Source organism: Bos javanicus, chromosome 15 (assembly GCF_032452875.1).
Source record: "Bos javanicus breed banteng chromosome 15, ARS-OSU_banteng_1.0, whole genome shotgun sequence".
Taxonomy (NCBI): domain Eukaryota; kingdom Metazoa; phylum Chordata; class Mammalia; order Artiodactyla; family Bovidae; genus Bos; species Bos javanicus.
In genome coordinates, this window is record NC_083882.1 from 33,505,118 (window position 1) to 33,521,156 (window position 16,039).

The following is a 16,039-nucleotide window of genomic DNA, read 5'->3' on the forward strand; positions in this document are numbered from 1 at the left end:
GTCCAGATCTACCGTGGACCCGAAACTCAGCAGAGCTGCGGGCACATAGGGGTCCTGGCCATCCAGCTGCCTGAAGCACAGCCGTCCATGGTGCTGCTGGGTCGTCCCCATCTGGCTGATTTCCTCACAGCTGCTTGCCTGATTTTTCTGATGTGCTATTGCTTATATCTGCTTTGGGCTTTTCTTGCCCATCATTAGCACGCATTAGAGATTGCATCATTTTTTCCCCCCACACTCTGCTAAGAATGAACCCTAGATATATCTGGGAAGGTTAGAGCTAGGGTCCAAAGTCAAATTTGTGTTCTCATGTAACATAATAGCAAAACCTCAGTGGTTCACATGTCTCTCTGATGCTAAACCACGAAAGTCCCATCTAAATAACGAGCAGCTGTCATCCGGTGACTAGAGTGCAGTTCTTGGAGTTTAAAGGGGTATTTCCCCCTTTATCTGCCCAGTGCGCTCTGCCAGCTTCTGAGTCCCTCTGAGGGGTAGCAGCTGTTCGAGCTCAGCCTGGCGTTTGGGGTCCACCCCCCATGCCCCACTGTTCTTGGCACCGGGCCCACCAATGGACCATGGAGGTGGGAGCTCTATGGCAACAGGCTTTCTTCAGCGGGCTGGAGTGGGGAGACATTCTGCCACTGCCCGTGTTCAGTCTGTTCTGTGGGCAGAGCTCTGGGAACAAACAGCCCAAAGCACTGTCAGCCTGGCAGTGGGTGATGGAGCAGCAGAGCTCAGGACCCTGGGGACGCCATGCTCTTCTCCTCCATGGCCTCCTGCCTAGAGAATCACACACCTGGGTCAGATCGGTGACTGCTTCCTAGAAACTCCCCAAACCAAACCAAACCAAAAAGCCACTTTAAAGCATGTTGTGTTTGTGTATGTGTGTGTTCAGTTGCTCAGTTGTGTACGACTCTTTGCAACCCCACGGACTGTAGCCTGCCAGTCTCCTCTGTCATGGGAATTCTCCAGGCAAGAATACTGGAGTGGGTTGCCATTCCCTTTTCCAGGGGACTTCCCAACCCAGGGATAGAAGCCCTCAAAGCATGTTACTGCCAAGAAAGTTCTTCCTGGTGTCTAACTTGAGTCCCTTCTGATATGGCCAAAAGGCATTTTACTTTAGCTGACCCTCACGAGAGAAGGTACATCAGATATGATAACCTTCCACAAAATTGAAGACCTCTCAGCCTTCTCCAGAAAGAAGAATTTGGGTCTCCTTAGCCTTTCACCACAGCCTTAATACCCAGACCTTTTGTTATCTTTCTCAGTTGTATCTGAATCCTCCCCAAAACTTGGCTTTTGAATTGCAGGGACCACAACTTAATGAGAGCTTTCATTTCCAGAGGTTATTCCCAGTGCTTAAGGAAAAAAAACTTCAGATAGGATATATTTCATTGGAGGAAGAACCTAGAAAAAAAGTGGATCCTTGATATAGATAGCACATCGTACGAGTGAGCTTTCCTTTTCCCAATTGTTTTTGAAATGATGGGCTTTTTTTTGGTGAGCTTAATCTCTGGGAGATTCTAACCTCTAAAAGACCGTGTGGCCTCTGTCTAGGAAGTGGTAAAGGAAACAGGGCTGGCATCTTGGCAACAATTAAGCACCTTATCCAGGTGTGGGGAAGTGGGGGTTTCCTACATTTCCAGCATTTTTCTGCACCAGCCTATGTTCCAAGGGGTTCCAAGGAGTCTGTCTTGCTTCTCCATAATCTCATCTTACTGTAAGGAGGCTTGTCTTCTAGAATGTTTTTCTACTTAGCTGTGCAGATTTTTTATTCTGATCATTTGGTATCTGTGTTTAGATTTTTGTGGGGGGAAAGGCATTTCTCTTTGGACCATGGAACAGAGCCATTGGGGCTGGCCTTGAATCAGGCTGGAGTCTGCCCTTCACCCTGCGCTCACTGATTGAATCTGGCTGTCCTGATTACATGACTCGACTTCCTTCACCTGAATTTCCCCTCGTCAAATGAAGCAGTTGGGCCCCTAGTTGATGTCTGAGGTCCCTTCCAATCTGACCCTCTGTGATTGTCACAATGTCATCGGTTCTCACTGCTCCATAGAGGGACCAGGAAAAGAAAGGAGGAGTTGGGTTCAGCAGGCAATCAGGAGAAGGATGCTTGGAAAGCGTATCAGTTTAAACTAGAAACTCCTCCCCTCTCTCCTCCTTCCCAAAGACCCCGAATTGGGGTAGTATAACTGGACAGGCGTAATTGATTATTAATCACCTCCAGTGTATCGGGCACTGTTGAAGGCTTCTTGCTTATAGAGGAGAGGTACTGGGTGAATTCTGGCTCCATCGTCCTCACACACAATCCGCCACTCCCTGCCCAGGTCAGGTGTCTCCGGCCATGCACTTAGGGTTCCCTGTGCCCTCCCCTCATTGCACTGACCACCAGTGTGATTCAGTAGTTATCTGTGCAAAGACCCCGTGAGGCCAGGGGCCATAGAAGTCTCGATTTTCACTGTATTCCTAGAACCCAGCACAGTGCTGACAAAGTCATTGCCATTCAAGATGTATATATTAAACAGCCATAAACTTGAATGCATGAATGGATGGCCAAATAGCAAAACTGGGTACAAACCCAGAACTGTAGATTTTGGAGACCCATCTGACATCTCAGAAGGGCTTTTCTCGGATGCCTGTGTACACGGCTGTGACCTGGTGCCAGAACCACCTGTGAGACCACCCCACTGCACACAGAACTCTTGAGTGTTTCTCCAGCAGTGGGCATGACAGCTTCCCTTCTCTGGCCAGTCCCCTTTACCATGTGCTGTGGGTACGCTCAGTTGCTCAGTTGTGTTGGACTCTCTACAACCTTTTGGACTGTATCCCATCAGGCTCCTTTGTCTATGGGATTCTCCCAGCAAGAAGACTGGAGTGGGTTGCCATTTCCTCCTCCAGTGGATCTTCTCGATCCAGGAGTTGAACCCTCATCTCCTTGGCAGGCGGATTCTTTACCACTGAGCCCCCTGGGAAGCCTTTACCCAGTGCTGTGTGTCCCCAAAATGTACAGTCATTGGAGACTCTGGATCCAGCCTGAGAATGCTGGTGGTGATTGGAGGAAGGTGGGAGGAGGCCTTGGATTGAACCAGACCAATTGTCCTTGTGGGCATTTAGCCTCAAGTCTTAACAGCCCCAGCACCACTTTCTAACACACTTTGCCAAAAGGCTGCAAATGAGAAAGTGCTCTGCAGGGGATCTGGGTCAGGAAGAGTGAGTGGGTGAAAGGGAAGGAGGGAAAAGCAAGACATGACAACCTTTAGGGAAGCAAAAATAAAAGTCTAATGTGGAAACGGCTAAAAATAGATGCCATGAGCTGTCAGGCTGCATGCGAATTGAATGCTAATGACATGGAAATTAATCACAGGTTCTAAGGTCCACAGGCTTTGCTGTGACCCCCGGGGGGACACCCTGCTGCAGGTGTCTCCCCCACACCCCTGAAGAGGCTTCACCATGCCTGCTTCACACCCAGCGTTGTCACTGTGGTGGGAAAAGCTGATAGGAGGTTAAAAATACTAACAATAGAAATCTGATTTCTCCTTCCAGACAAAAAGCCTTGGCATCCACAGGAGGAAGAAGCGTTCAGGCAGCATGTGACTGGTTGGTATAAAATAAATAAATTGAGCAAATAGCATGTAATTAATCCCATGTGTGTGTGTGTGTGTGTGGTTGAGCAGGGATGTGCAGCCTGTCTCTAATGGACCCTTCCAATGGGGAGAGGAGGCTGCGTGACAAGCCATTTGCCCCCTGAGCCTTGGCCCCAGAGTGTGCTTCCCTCAGAGCTGTTGAAAGAAATTCAGAGCATTTCCAAGATGCTGTCTCTGTCATGATATTCACCCCTGCTCCCCACTCAGTCACTTAAAGATATGCTGTAGATACTGGACAAATCAGTTGACAAACATCCACTGACCTTCCAGCAGGATAGGACTAGCCAGGGCCGACCCCACAAAGCGGCCCCCTGAAGCTTCCCTCGTCTTCGGAGGCATGTGGGTTTAAGCCTAGACTGAGCTGGAGGGACAGGCAGGCTGGACCGTTGCTGGTGGCCTAGGAAAGGATTTGGAGTTGATCCTCAATGCTTCCTAGAGAGGGTGGCCTTAGGATTTTGGGGGGGAGTTGTGGGATGCAAATGCCATAGGACAGGCAGGAGAAGAGATGTTGGTGTGTCTGAGAGTTGGTTACAAACTGTGCACTTCAGGAGGCAGATTTTTTAAAGTACAAAACCAGAGACCCTCTCGCTCGCAGTGCGTGACGGGTAGAGGCTGCAAAGGATGGATCTTGATTTCAGTTCTCCCTTGGCTTCCATGGTCCTCAAGTGAGGCTGGCTCGGCCCCCGTCTCTCTGGCAGGTTGTTCTCCCACGTCGGCGACCCCTTCCTGGATGACCCCCTGCCCCGGGAGTATGTCCTCTACCTCCGCCCCACCGGGCCCTTAGCGCAGAAGCTCTCCGACTTCTGGCAGCAGTCGAAGCAGATCTGCGGCAAGAACAAGGCGCACAACATCTTCCCCCACATCACCCTCTGCCAGTTCTTCATGGTGAGCCACAGCCCCCGCCCCCCACCCCAGGGTGCCCACATCCCTTTGGCCCTGAGGGACTAGAGTCAAAGCTGGGAGCCTCGCAGGATGTTGGCAGAAACAGTCACAGCTCCAGAGAGGGATGAGCCTTGGGGGATTCAGTGAGGTCGGCTGCTCACCCCAGTCGTCCTCCTCTTCTCTTTATTTTGAGGGTGGGGTGTGCAGCATGCAGCATCTTACCCCATCAGGGATTGAACCTGCACCCCCTGCAACAGAGGAGCAGATTCTTAACCACCGGACCACCAGGAAAGCCCTTGTCCTCTTTCTAATATCTTCCAAGACCCGGGAGCACACCAGGCCTGGTGTAGCATCGTGGTGACCGTGTGCTCCTCAGGACCCAGGGGACAAGCCTGACCTACTGCATGGCCCACTGTTCTGGCAGCCGTGAGGGGAATGGGTTCTCTAACCTGGCTTCCCCTTGTCGATCATCTCCCTCCCCTCTGACAAAGAAAGAGCAGGCGTTAGAAAGCTGGGGGTGAGAAATGTAATCTCTAGACGGGGAAGTGACTTTCGCCTCCTGCACACTGTCTACAGGTTTTGCCACGTTAGAGGTCTTTCTAGAAATGGAAGGAGATACTTTTCTCCTGACATTGTTACCTGACCCATAATTCTAGCCTCATGAAGCTTAGGTAGTGACTGAATTAAATCCCTCTCATTCCAGTAAGTGTAAACACATTTCATCTCCTTTGGTTCTCTGCAGAGATGGAGAATAACGGATGTATCCAGCTATAGTCACGATAAGGCAGAATGATCACACTTTAAGACAATATGTTTTTCTAATATTTTGGGTGGTTTTTCCAGAATCTCATTCATATTCTCCATCCCCCACGCCCTTTTATAGGTGAAAATTTGTTCCTAACACCCTGTCTGTCACCATTCACGCTGAAAATTAAAATGATGATCATTTCCTCTTAGTCACCCAGGATCTATCTCAAAAGCACGTGGAGTTTGAGACACTCTCATTCTTTCTTCCAGCTCTCAGGGGGTGGGGGTGTAGAAGGAGGAGGATGTCACAACTCTCGGAGCCTCATTCTCCCCCAGTACTGTGGGGTAAAGGTGGCATCGGCTTTGGATCATTTAGGCTGAAGAGAAAAGGTGCAGATGATGCCAAACAACAGAAAATGCACAGCAACTTACCTTGGGGTGCTGCGCACTCTCCTGGCGTGTCCCTCATGCTCTCTCTGCTGGGCCAGCCCTACTGCATTCTGGCAGGGCTCCGAGCACAGCATGGAGGGAGGGCATGGGGAGGGGGTCCATTGCCCTGGTTTAATCTACCCGCTGGATAATCCGTCTCCAGATAACTGGGAGGCTGCGGGTCTTCTCCCTCCTTGCAGACAGGAGCAATGGTTCCAGGGCTGCCTCCTCAGCTTCCACTGTTGGGCAGAGGATACAGAAGTTAAGCAGTGGCAGACACTGCCCCTTGGCTCTGAAAGAAGCCTCTTGTTTTTCCCCGCCAGTGTGAGGACAGCAAGGTAGACGCCCTGGGGGAGGCCCTGCAGACCACCGTCAGCCGCTGGAGATGCAAGTTTTCAGCCCCACTGCCCCTGGAGCTCTACACCTCCTCCAACTTCATCGGCCTCTTCGTGAAGGAAGACAGCGCAGAGGTCCTCAAGAAGTTTGCTGCCGACTTCGCAGCAGAAGCTGCCTCCAAAACTGGTGAGCCGCCAGCTGCCAGGCCAGCCAGCCATGGGAGTCAGGAAGGAAGGGGACAGAAAGTGATGGTGGAGTCGGGAGGTCCCGCAGGAATGGGCAGAATGTGACCAAGAAGACAGCCGTTTGCTGCGGACCCCACACCTCTTGCCCCTTTGAAAAACATTCAACTGCAGTTCTGCTGACCTCCTTGAGAGCAGGTGCGATGACACCCATGTTGAAGGCACGCAGATGACTGTTCCTATTGATCTGTAAGCGTGTTCTTTAGAGCCCTGCCATCGGCTCCTCCCTTCAGTTCAGGAACGTTTTGCTTTTTTCTTTCTTTTTGGCTGCACCTCTTAGCTTTAGGGATCTTAGTTCCCCACTGGGGATTGAACCCAGGCCACAACAGTGAAAGCACTGAGTCCTAACCACTGGACCACCAGGGAATTCCCAAGGAACCTTCTTTTCCTCCTCCCAACCCCCCTCGCAGGCAGGCATTTATCTGGGTTGCCCTGTCCCCTCCATGAGGACCGAGGCCTTTGTTCAGGAGGTTGCACGGCCCAGAGACGAGAGGGGAACTACTTAGCATCCAGTAATAAACCCACTGAGCCAATGACACCTTTCGTTCGACTAGCTGAAGCCCGGTAGACAAGCCCCAAACATTACCCCTTCACAATGCCACCTGCTCTTTGTATGGAAGGCCTCAGTTCAAGCCAGCAACCGAGGTTTACTGTCAAAGGAATCTGCTTGGAGGGATGCTCAGGATGTGTATCGACTCAACGGCAGGACAGCAGGCACCACAGAGAGGGGACAAGAGACCGAGGTTTGCAAAGCCTTCCTGGGTGACTGCAGGTGCAGACAGCTCACTGAGCTCCACAAGGGCTTCGCCTGCCATGGGCCGGACAGACAGACAGTGGCTGGGGGAGTTTACTCACTCCCCTTAGAATGGAATCACAGTCAGCAGGTATTTATTGGGCACCTACCGTGTGTTTCTCCGTGTGGAATGCAGCAGGGAAGAAGCAGTGGTTTCTCCCGGCAGAGGCATGCTTGGGAAACCCCATTCGTGTAATGAGAGCTGTGAGGAGAGAGGCCAGCGTGCCCCTGCGGGGTGGAGCAGGGCCCCCTTCACAGAGGAGGAGAGAGTCACCCCAGGAAGGTGTCGATCTCCTGCAGGAGGGCAGCACAAGCACAGGCAGGGAGGAGCAGGGTGTTTGAGGGCAGCAGTGGGGACAGCGCCCTGACCAGAGCCGAGGCCGTGAGCGAGTGCCCACTGGCGTCCTGGGTGTTGAGTGCGGAGCTGGCAGAGCCCCGCCGTCTGCTCCCTGGGCCCCTGCCTCCGGCCTCCGCCTCACCTGCCCATGTCCCTAGCTGGGGTTTTCATCCCCAGCTCAGGCCCTTTGGGGCCTCCCTGGTAAAGAATCCGCCTGCAATGTGGGAGACCTGGGTTTGATCCCTGGGTTGGAAAGATGCCCTGGAAAAGGGAATGGCTACCCACTTCAGTATTCTGGGCTGGAGAATTCCATGGACAGAGGAACCTGGTGGGCTACACAGTCCATGGGGTCACAAAGAGTCAGACACAACTGAGCAACTTTCACTTCAGGCCCTTTTGCTCAGGGTCCTTTAGCAGAAAGTCTCCAAACAGGGCCTAGGACTCTAGGAAGAATGTGGTGAGGGCCCAGACTCAGCGAGCCCTGCACTCTCAGAAGGACCCGGGCCCTTAGGTCACCTCTGTGCGCTGGGAACCGGGTCTTCTTAGATCCCTACCCCACCTCCTCACCCCTCAGGGCTCATCTCTGCTGACTTGGGTGGAGCCTGCCCGCTTCACAGACGCTTAATGTTTCAGACAAATGGCATCATCGGCAGATTATTTCCTGTTCCCATCCCTCCACCTCAGGGAAACAGCTCTTTTTCATCCCACAGTAGCTGTTGTCAAAACCACTAAAACTCCCACAAGAACCAAGTCTGATGTTGTAGCCACAAAATCCCAGTCCCTCCCAAATGAGTAAACCAGGTCTCAGCCAGGACGCGGCTGATTTATAAAGCGCATATGGTGGGCCCTTGCTGGCTTTCCTGCCAGGAAGGGGGCGAACCAGCTCCCCCCCAAATCCCTGACCCATCTCCCCAAGAACGGGCCTGCCAGGCTAGCATCTCAGCCCTGGTGCTGCCCCCTGGTGGTGATTCAGAGAACTGGCTGGCCCTGCCTCAGCCACTGGCTCAGCCTGGACAGGTCTCTAGAAATTGTGCCTTGGTATTCAGAGGTGTGGCAGACCCAGCTTCCACCAGTGAGCGAGTAGATGAAGTGTCATCCATCATCCTTAGTGGTTTAGGGAGATTGATTTGTGTGTATTGACTCATTTAACAAATACTCAAAGTCCACAGGGGTGCCTACTGAGCGAGAGGAGGGGTGCTTGTAATATACAAACAAGACACAGCCCTCACCTCAAGGGCTTTTATACCAAAGATACACAGTGCAGTATAACAGAAAAAGTACTCAAAGCCACCGACCCAGGGACGATCCCTGGTTGGGGCACTAACTCCTGCATGCCACACAGCATGGCCAAAAGCCCCCAGAGACCCAAATCTACTTGCATCTGTGTGACTAAAGCAAGCCCCTTGATTTCTGGAATTCCCTTCTGTCATATCTTCTTCAGTGTTCTAACTTGGACAGTAAATGACTCTCCCCAACTGAAAACACATATGAAAGACGAAAGGCATTGCCTTGTATAGGTAGGCTGGTTTGTTTTGTTTTTTCAGGGTGTCTTAGATAGTCTGCATACTTGAAACCTATGGCTCTTAATCGGGTGATTTTGTGGCCCTCCCCCCCGCCTCCCCGGTACACTTGGCAGTCTCTGCAGTCATGTTTGCTTGTCACAACTTTGGGGGTGGTACTGGCATCTGGTGGATGGGGGCCAGGGATGCAGCTAAAGACCCAATAATGCACAAGACATCCTTGCTACGAAGAATAATCTGGTCCAAAATGACATTGAGAAACCCTGTTTTAAACTTTGAAAGTAATCCATCTTCACCCCCCCCCCCCCCATTTCTCCATCAGAGCCACCCAGAAGCTAAAAGACTTGATTTCAAAATGAAGACAATTCAGCTTTGGGAGTCTCAGGATGACAAAATTTGCTCCATACTTAGCTCATCCCTTTAGGTCTCGATTTCCTCATCTGAATGGTGGGGCCAGTTATACTCATCTGGATTTGTTGTGAGCAGCCAGCAATCAAAACGATTGCCTCTCAGCTGATCCAGAAAAGCCAGACACGTGGCTGTTTCTCTCCTGGACTGTGGGTTGTTACATCCCCACCCACTCTTATTCAGCTGCCGAGAAGGAGAGAAACAGCTTTTGTCTGACCAAGGGGCTCCCTCCTCTACTTGTTGGGAAGCAGTTTTATCAGGGCATCATTCTGTGTTCTTCCTCGTGTCTCCACCATTGCAATGCACCAACTGCCTGTTTCCTCCCTTCCTCTAGAAGTGCATGTGGAACCCCACAAGAAGCAGCTGCACGTGACCCTGGCTTACCACTTCCAAGCCAGCCACCTGCCCACCCTGGAGAAGCTCGCCCAGAACATCGACGTCAAACTTGGGTGTGACTGGGTGGCCACCATATTCTCCCGGGATATCCGATTTGCTAACCACGAGGTAACATCTCATGGGGGCTCCTGCCCCTGCTGGGGGTGCCGGGCACTGTCAGTACCAGCTGCACTTGCTGCTGAGAGGAGACAGACACCCGAGGAAAGCAGTGGGGCCAGCACTGGACCAGGAGTCAGCCGGCCTGGGATTTCGTCCAAGCACTGGCTGGCTCTCTGGGAATCTGTGCATCTCGCGTCTCTGGGTCCCACGTGGCTGAGCTCCACTGTTCTGTCTGCCCTGCCAACCTTACTGGAATAGGATAGAAATGAAACAGAATAGATAGAAAAGCATGTCGGTAAATTTTAAAATATTCTATCTGTTCACGGGATGAATAGGTAAAAGACATCACCCTGATACTAGGTGAGAAAGATAGCTAAATACAAAAGAAAATCTGTGAACACATAGTTAACAGGTATTTCCTGTGGCATGCACATTACCCTGGAACATACTAAAATTTTAAAATTTCCTCTGCTCAAGGAGTTTGAGTCCAGTGGGGAAGAGAGAACAATGCATATGAAATGAAGGCACGGACCAAATATCAGGAGAGAGTGTGTGCATCACATAGGAGGCATAAGAGGGACAGGGTGCTGGCATCCTTCTTTTGAGGGAACCCACATTGCTTTCCAGGATCAGCATGTGCCACCTCTAAAGAGTCTTGCTGTCCTTTTTCTCCTGAACAAGAAGCTGAGACACGGGGATTCAGTGACTGGTCCAAAGCTAAAGAGCAATTTAGGACCAGAACCGAAGCCGAAAGCCAGAGGTTCTGATCAGTAAAGATGGGCAACCCACCTAAAAAGAGACCAGAGTCTGCAAAAATTGTCCTCTGGTTTAACTACATTTGTGAAACATAATTTATTTCCTAGTTTTTCAGCAGCAAAAGAACTGATATTTTTGTTTATAGACTTTTAACATCCTTTAGACATTTAAAAAAAAAAATTATGAAGAGAATCAGGTGACCTCATTGTTGATTTGAATATGGTGGGAAGAACCAGCCCCTGATTGAGGTCTGTGGGGTCCGAGAGGGTCAGGGATACGCAGCTTTGTCTGGCTCTGCTGATGGGACCATCACGTCCTCCTTCCAAGTCATTTGATGCAAGTTTCTGTAAAGACACAGCAAGGAGACTGAGCTTAGCCTTCCTTCAAAATTCTGGCGTCTCCTGGAATAGCTTAGCGTGAGCCCTAAGTAGAACAAAAGAGGCGTGGCTGAATGGATCCCTTCGGAGGGCAGGGGAAAAACTGTCAAGGATGGCATGCCAGTGGGCTGTGAGAAGTCACCTTTCTAAGAGAAGGGAGGTGGTGATGGAATTTTCCAAGGAGTATCTTCTAATCAACACTGCCCTCCAGTTAACTCAGAGGGCAATTGCTTTTCTGCCTGACCCACATTCTGCTCAATTGGCACCGAGGGAATGAGGCAGCTAGTGCCCACAGGAATTATTTTCTAAAAATAACATGGCCTCTTTTTATCTCTTATTTGTAAAAGCTCATTTATTACTGCTCCTCCTGATCAAGCTGTCCCTCCAGGGTCATCTGGCTTTACCTGAGCCCCGTGCATATATAAACTTCACCTTGCCTTCTACCTCCTCCTGTGCTCAGGAGGCAGGATTGAGTGATCGGTCCAGCAAGGTAACAGATGTCCAGACAAGGCGAGTGGTTTAGGCAAGGACAGTCAGCAGGTGATGCCTAGGAATCCTCCGAGATCTCACCCCTCTGCTGTTCAGGTGTGACTTCTTGTGGGCTTGCACGTGCCTGCTTGTGCTGCACACCATCTCTTCCACATTCAGTGTGCCATGCTAGTTTATGTGCCAAGCACTGGAAATCTAGAGGAAGGACAGAGTTCTAGAAAAAGCATAGATTTTGGAGTCTAGCACACACGGCTTCAAATCCTGACTCCCTATTTTTGCATATAGATTCGCTTTTACAACTTCTAGACAGTAACCCAGTCCTTGGTTCTCTTGGGTGCAAAACAGTGATGACATTTTGCTAGACTGTTGGTATGGACTAGAGGACCTCCCATAAGCGAGGTTTCAGCAACAACAACAAAATTGCCACAGCTGTAAAAAGGGCTTCAAAGGCAAAGAGGGTCAGTTCCTATCATCACGAAGGGCTGTACCTGCCCTTCCCAGAGTAGCAAACTTTGAGCTTAGTCCCCAAGTAGGAAGGGAGGAAAACATACTTGAAATAGACTCAAGAATTCTTACAAGTAGATGCTAGACATAAGAGAGTAAGGATCAGGTAGGACAAAACTTGGAGAAGGGAATGGCAACCCACTCTGGTGTCCTTGCCTGGAGAATCCCACGGGCAGAGGAGCCTGGTGTGGGCTACAGTCCACGGACTTGCAAAGAGTCAGACGCAACTGAGTGACTAACACTTTCAGGACAGAACTAGGCAGTGTGTCCTGAGATCTCCCAAACTTGGGCTGACTTTTACATGCCATGTGGTTTCGGTGAGCAGGAAAGAACTATGGGGACCTGAGAACCGGTTATAATTTGAGATTTGCTGCAGTACATTGATTTTCCTTATTGCTTATTCAGTAAGTCGAAGCTCCTTGTTGTCCAACTGCTCTCTGCCTAGGAGTTGTCCCTTCTGCTCCTTTCTGTACCTTGACCTCCCTGGGATCTCCTAGAGCCAGAAGACTCACACCCAAGTGAAAGGAGGGATGAGATCTTCTCTGTCATTTCTGAGTTTCTCAAAGGAAGGGCCTGCCGCTGAGTCAGAGGTGTCATTACCCAAGACTGTGCTGCGCTTGAGCATCTAAGGAACCTGAGTTTAGACTTGTTCCCTGTGACTCGGTGCCTCTCTCCACCCTGTTCCAAGAAAAGGAGCATTGCTTCTGGTGTTTCATCACATACCTAGCTTAGAGATTTAAGTGGTTGTTTGTGAATTTTCTTTTTCCTTAAGCTGTTTTTTAACAACCCAGCAACAAAACCTTCTTGGTTCATTTGGAAATGTGATTTGAGTGTGTATCTGGCAGGTGGGGAGGCGACGGGATGGAAGAAGATCTGGAGCCAGTAGATGCTGGAGTGAGGATTCGGAGAGGAAGTGGTGCCCTAAATAAAAGGGATGTCAGAAATCCAGTGGGGCAGTCCAGTTCTGTGCATTGTCACGTTCGTTCTCTGGTGGCGGGGGAGGGGGGACCATTTTTACTGGCTCTTCTCGTTAGAGATTTCCAGAAGGAAATTCTTTATGACACGTTCTGATGGATCGCCTTGACCCCAGGGAGCTGATTAGCTCACAGGCCTACCTAGCACAGGCTTTGGGGGTTAGCATCAGCTTGATGGAAAGATAACCCCTTGAAAGCCAAGTGTCATGGTTCAATAGAAATAATTACACCTCTTCTGTGTGCCAGAGTCCTCAGGAGTTTTCTTAGATTGTCTCATTTAACTTTTATAGTCCAAGTATTATTTTACGGATGAGAAAATGAAATGGTAGCCGCTCAGTCGTGTCCAACTCTTTGCAATCCTGTGGACTGTAGCCCACCAGGTTAGTCTGTCCATGGGATTCTCCAAGCAAGAATACTGGAGTGGGTTCCCATGCCCTCCTCCAAGGGATCTTCTTGACCCAGGGTTTGAACCTGGATCTCCAGCATTGCAGGCAGATTCTTTACCGTCTGAGCCACCAGGGAAGCCCCTGCAGATGAGAAATAACAGAGGCCAAAGTTAAAAACCCGTACGTGGGAACCAGAATACTTAGCTTTCCTCTGGTGGCTTCAGGATTGAAGGAAAAGCTGATAAAACGGCTCCGTCTTAGTGTCCCCTTATGAAACACACAGAAAAATATTTTCCTTAGTATTGAGGTCTCCTGCTGTTAACAGAAAAGTAGTAAAATATTAATAGATGTTTTCCAAAGTATCTTCATACCTCTGCCTGTGAGGCAAAATAAATAAGGAGGCAAAATATGGAATAAATCAGACGAGTGACATGGCCTGGGGTTGGCCCAAGGGGCTTTTTCTGAGCCCAAAGAGAGAACACGTGGTCTCCACCTGTTGACTGACAAGAGCTGGTTACACACAGGACACTGATGGCTGTGAAAGATATTTTTCTTTCAAGGTCTTTGTTAAACATGGAGGTTTAAAGAAAGCTCTTTGAAGGCAGGACCATGTCTTATTTGAGCCGCTCAGTTACATGGAGAGGAGACATTTCGTCCCCAAAGCCTTCCTAGCAGAGTCTCTCACCTGGGTGTTGGTGACATTGCATGGAAGACTCCTTCCCGTGAGCTGTGTGTCCAGGGACTCTTACGGCATCAATGTGACAGACAGAGCAGGGAAAACGAGGTTCAGACCCGTCTGTAAAGCAGTTTACTGGGGAACCTGCAGGTTTTCATATGAATTTATAAAAGCCATGTCTTTCGAAGCAAAGCTATGCCTGAAGGAAAGTCTGGAACCAGCCAGAAGCACTATCTCCTCCTGAGAGGAGAAGAAATGGCTTCTGATCTGAATCCAGATCTACTCAGAGCCTGCAGACCCCAGAGGTGCCCGTGAATGCGAGCAGAGCACACAGGCGGGCCCTGAGCGCCCAGCAGAGCTGGTCAGGCGTGGGCCTCACACCTCCCTCTCCCCCTTTTCCAGACATTACAGGTGATCTACCCATACACCCCGCAGAACGACGATGAGCTGGAGCTGGTCCCCGGGGACTTCATCTTCATGTCGCCCATGGAGCAGACCAGCACCAGCGAGGGCTGGATCTATGGCACGTCCCTGACCACGGGCTGCTCTGGACTCCTGCCGGAGAACTACATCACCAAGGCCGACGAGTGCAGCACCTGGATATTTCACGGGTGAGCCCATGCCGGGCTCTCTGCCTGCTGCTTTTCGAAGGACACTGTGGCCCTTGAGGAGGTGGTGGGACACGCAGGGTGGCAGTAGCAGCATGTGGAGTCCAGCGCTCTGGGTCCCAGACGTTCAGGGAAGGGCGGAGCTGGGGCCTGGGAAGAGTGGGAGACTGCATGCCCTGCTTTACCCTACCTGCCACGACGGCTGGAACATCTGTCAGGGTTCTCCATCAGAGACGAAACAGGCTGCTTAGGGGACATCTCTTCTGGCCTCAGTGTGGGTCATCTCACCACCGAGTCTTTATGGCTTTGGGGCTTCTGTCCACTTTGTCCCAGGTCATTGTACAGACTCCCCAGAGAAGCAGGACAGATTCTCACTATGCTAGCCAGCCAGTAGTGAACAGGTTTGCCAAGGTCAGGGGACCTAACCGCCTAAGCCAGTCCTCAGACCTGGCACATGAATGCCTAGATGACAGAGGCCATCTCTATGGAAATGGGTAACCTCCAGAGGCTGAGAAAGGCAGGTGGTCCCTTCCCCACCCAGGTCTTCGGTGGAGTGCCCCCAGACCAGCCTGCTCCCACATTGAGAGTGGCCTGTGTTGTATGGCCAGCTTTGTCCTGATAGGTGCCTTCTGTTCCTCTTTTGTTTCTTAATCCGGGAAGTTCGGAGCCAGCGCTTCCCTGGTGCATTTTGGGCGTCTGGCCAGGGCGTGCATGCTGGTTTGCCTCCCTCCCTCTTGTTCTTGCCATGTGCCAACGTGGCTGAGAGCCGGAAGCTCTGAGCACCAGCTGCATGGTGTGCAACGTTGTTATTACTGTCATAAAAGAGAAGCAGAGACGGGCAATTTCACTGAGTGTTTTGCCTAAAGGGAGAAAAGAAAAGACCGTCCCCTCCCCTGATTAGCAGCAGGCAAATCACAAACCCGATGATGAGAAAGAGTATCTTCTTCCCTAGTAACTCTCCCCAGCAAGCCTCCCTCTTCCTTCCCACCCCCAGCCCATGAACATCCAGCATTTTATAGCTCAGAATGGAAGGTCAAAGCTGCCTCGTGTTCCCCAGACCATTGCTTCCTCAGAAATGTTTCTTTGTCGGGTTTCCAAAGTCACCATTGTTTTTTGTTTGGTTGGTTGGGCTTTGTTTTGGCCATGCCATGTAGCATGTGGGATCTTAGTTCCCCAACCAGGGATCGAACTCGTGCCCCACTGCCTGATACCAGGAAGCTCAGAGTCTTAACCCCTGGACCGCCAGGGAAGTCCCCAAAGTAACCATTTTATGCCTATAAAAAAACAAGTGAAGCACAATATTTGTGAAGAAACATAATCAAAAGATTTGATGACACCCAGCTCCCAGATCATTCTTCCCAGGAGGGCTCACTGTGAAAGGAGTACACGCAGGGGGATTCCTGCTGGCCCCATGCAGGTCTCCGCATCCAGACCAC

At 50.7% G+C, this 16,039-nt stretch overlaps 1 protein-coding gene across 1 annotated transcript in view; it reads left to right on the forward strand.

Annotated features, from left to right (window-relative positions):
- UBASH3B (ubiquitin associated and SH3 domain containing B) overlaps positions 1-16,039 on the forward strand; it is a 152,970-nt gene that overhangs the window by 113,929 nt on the left and 23,002 nt on the right. Inside the window, exons 2-6 of the mRNA XM_061440627.1 lie at positions 3,544-3,597; positions 4,343-4,529; positions 6,026-6,224; positions 9,673-9,842; positions 14,398-14,606. Of these exons, the coding sequence (XP_061296611.1) occupies positions 3,544-3,597; positions 4,343-4,529; positions 6,026-6,224; positions 9,673-9,842; positions 14,398-14,606 (819 nt within the window). The remainder of the gene's footprint in view (positions 1-3,543; positions 3,598-4,342; positions 4,530-6,025; positions 6,225-9,672; positions 9,843-14,397; positions 14,607-16,039) is intronic.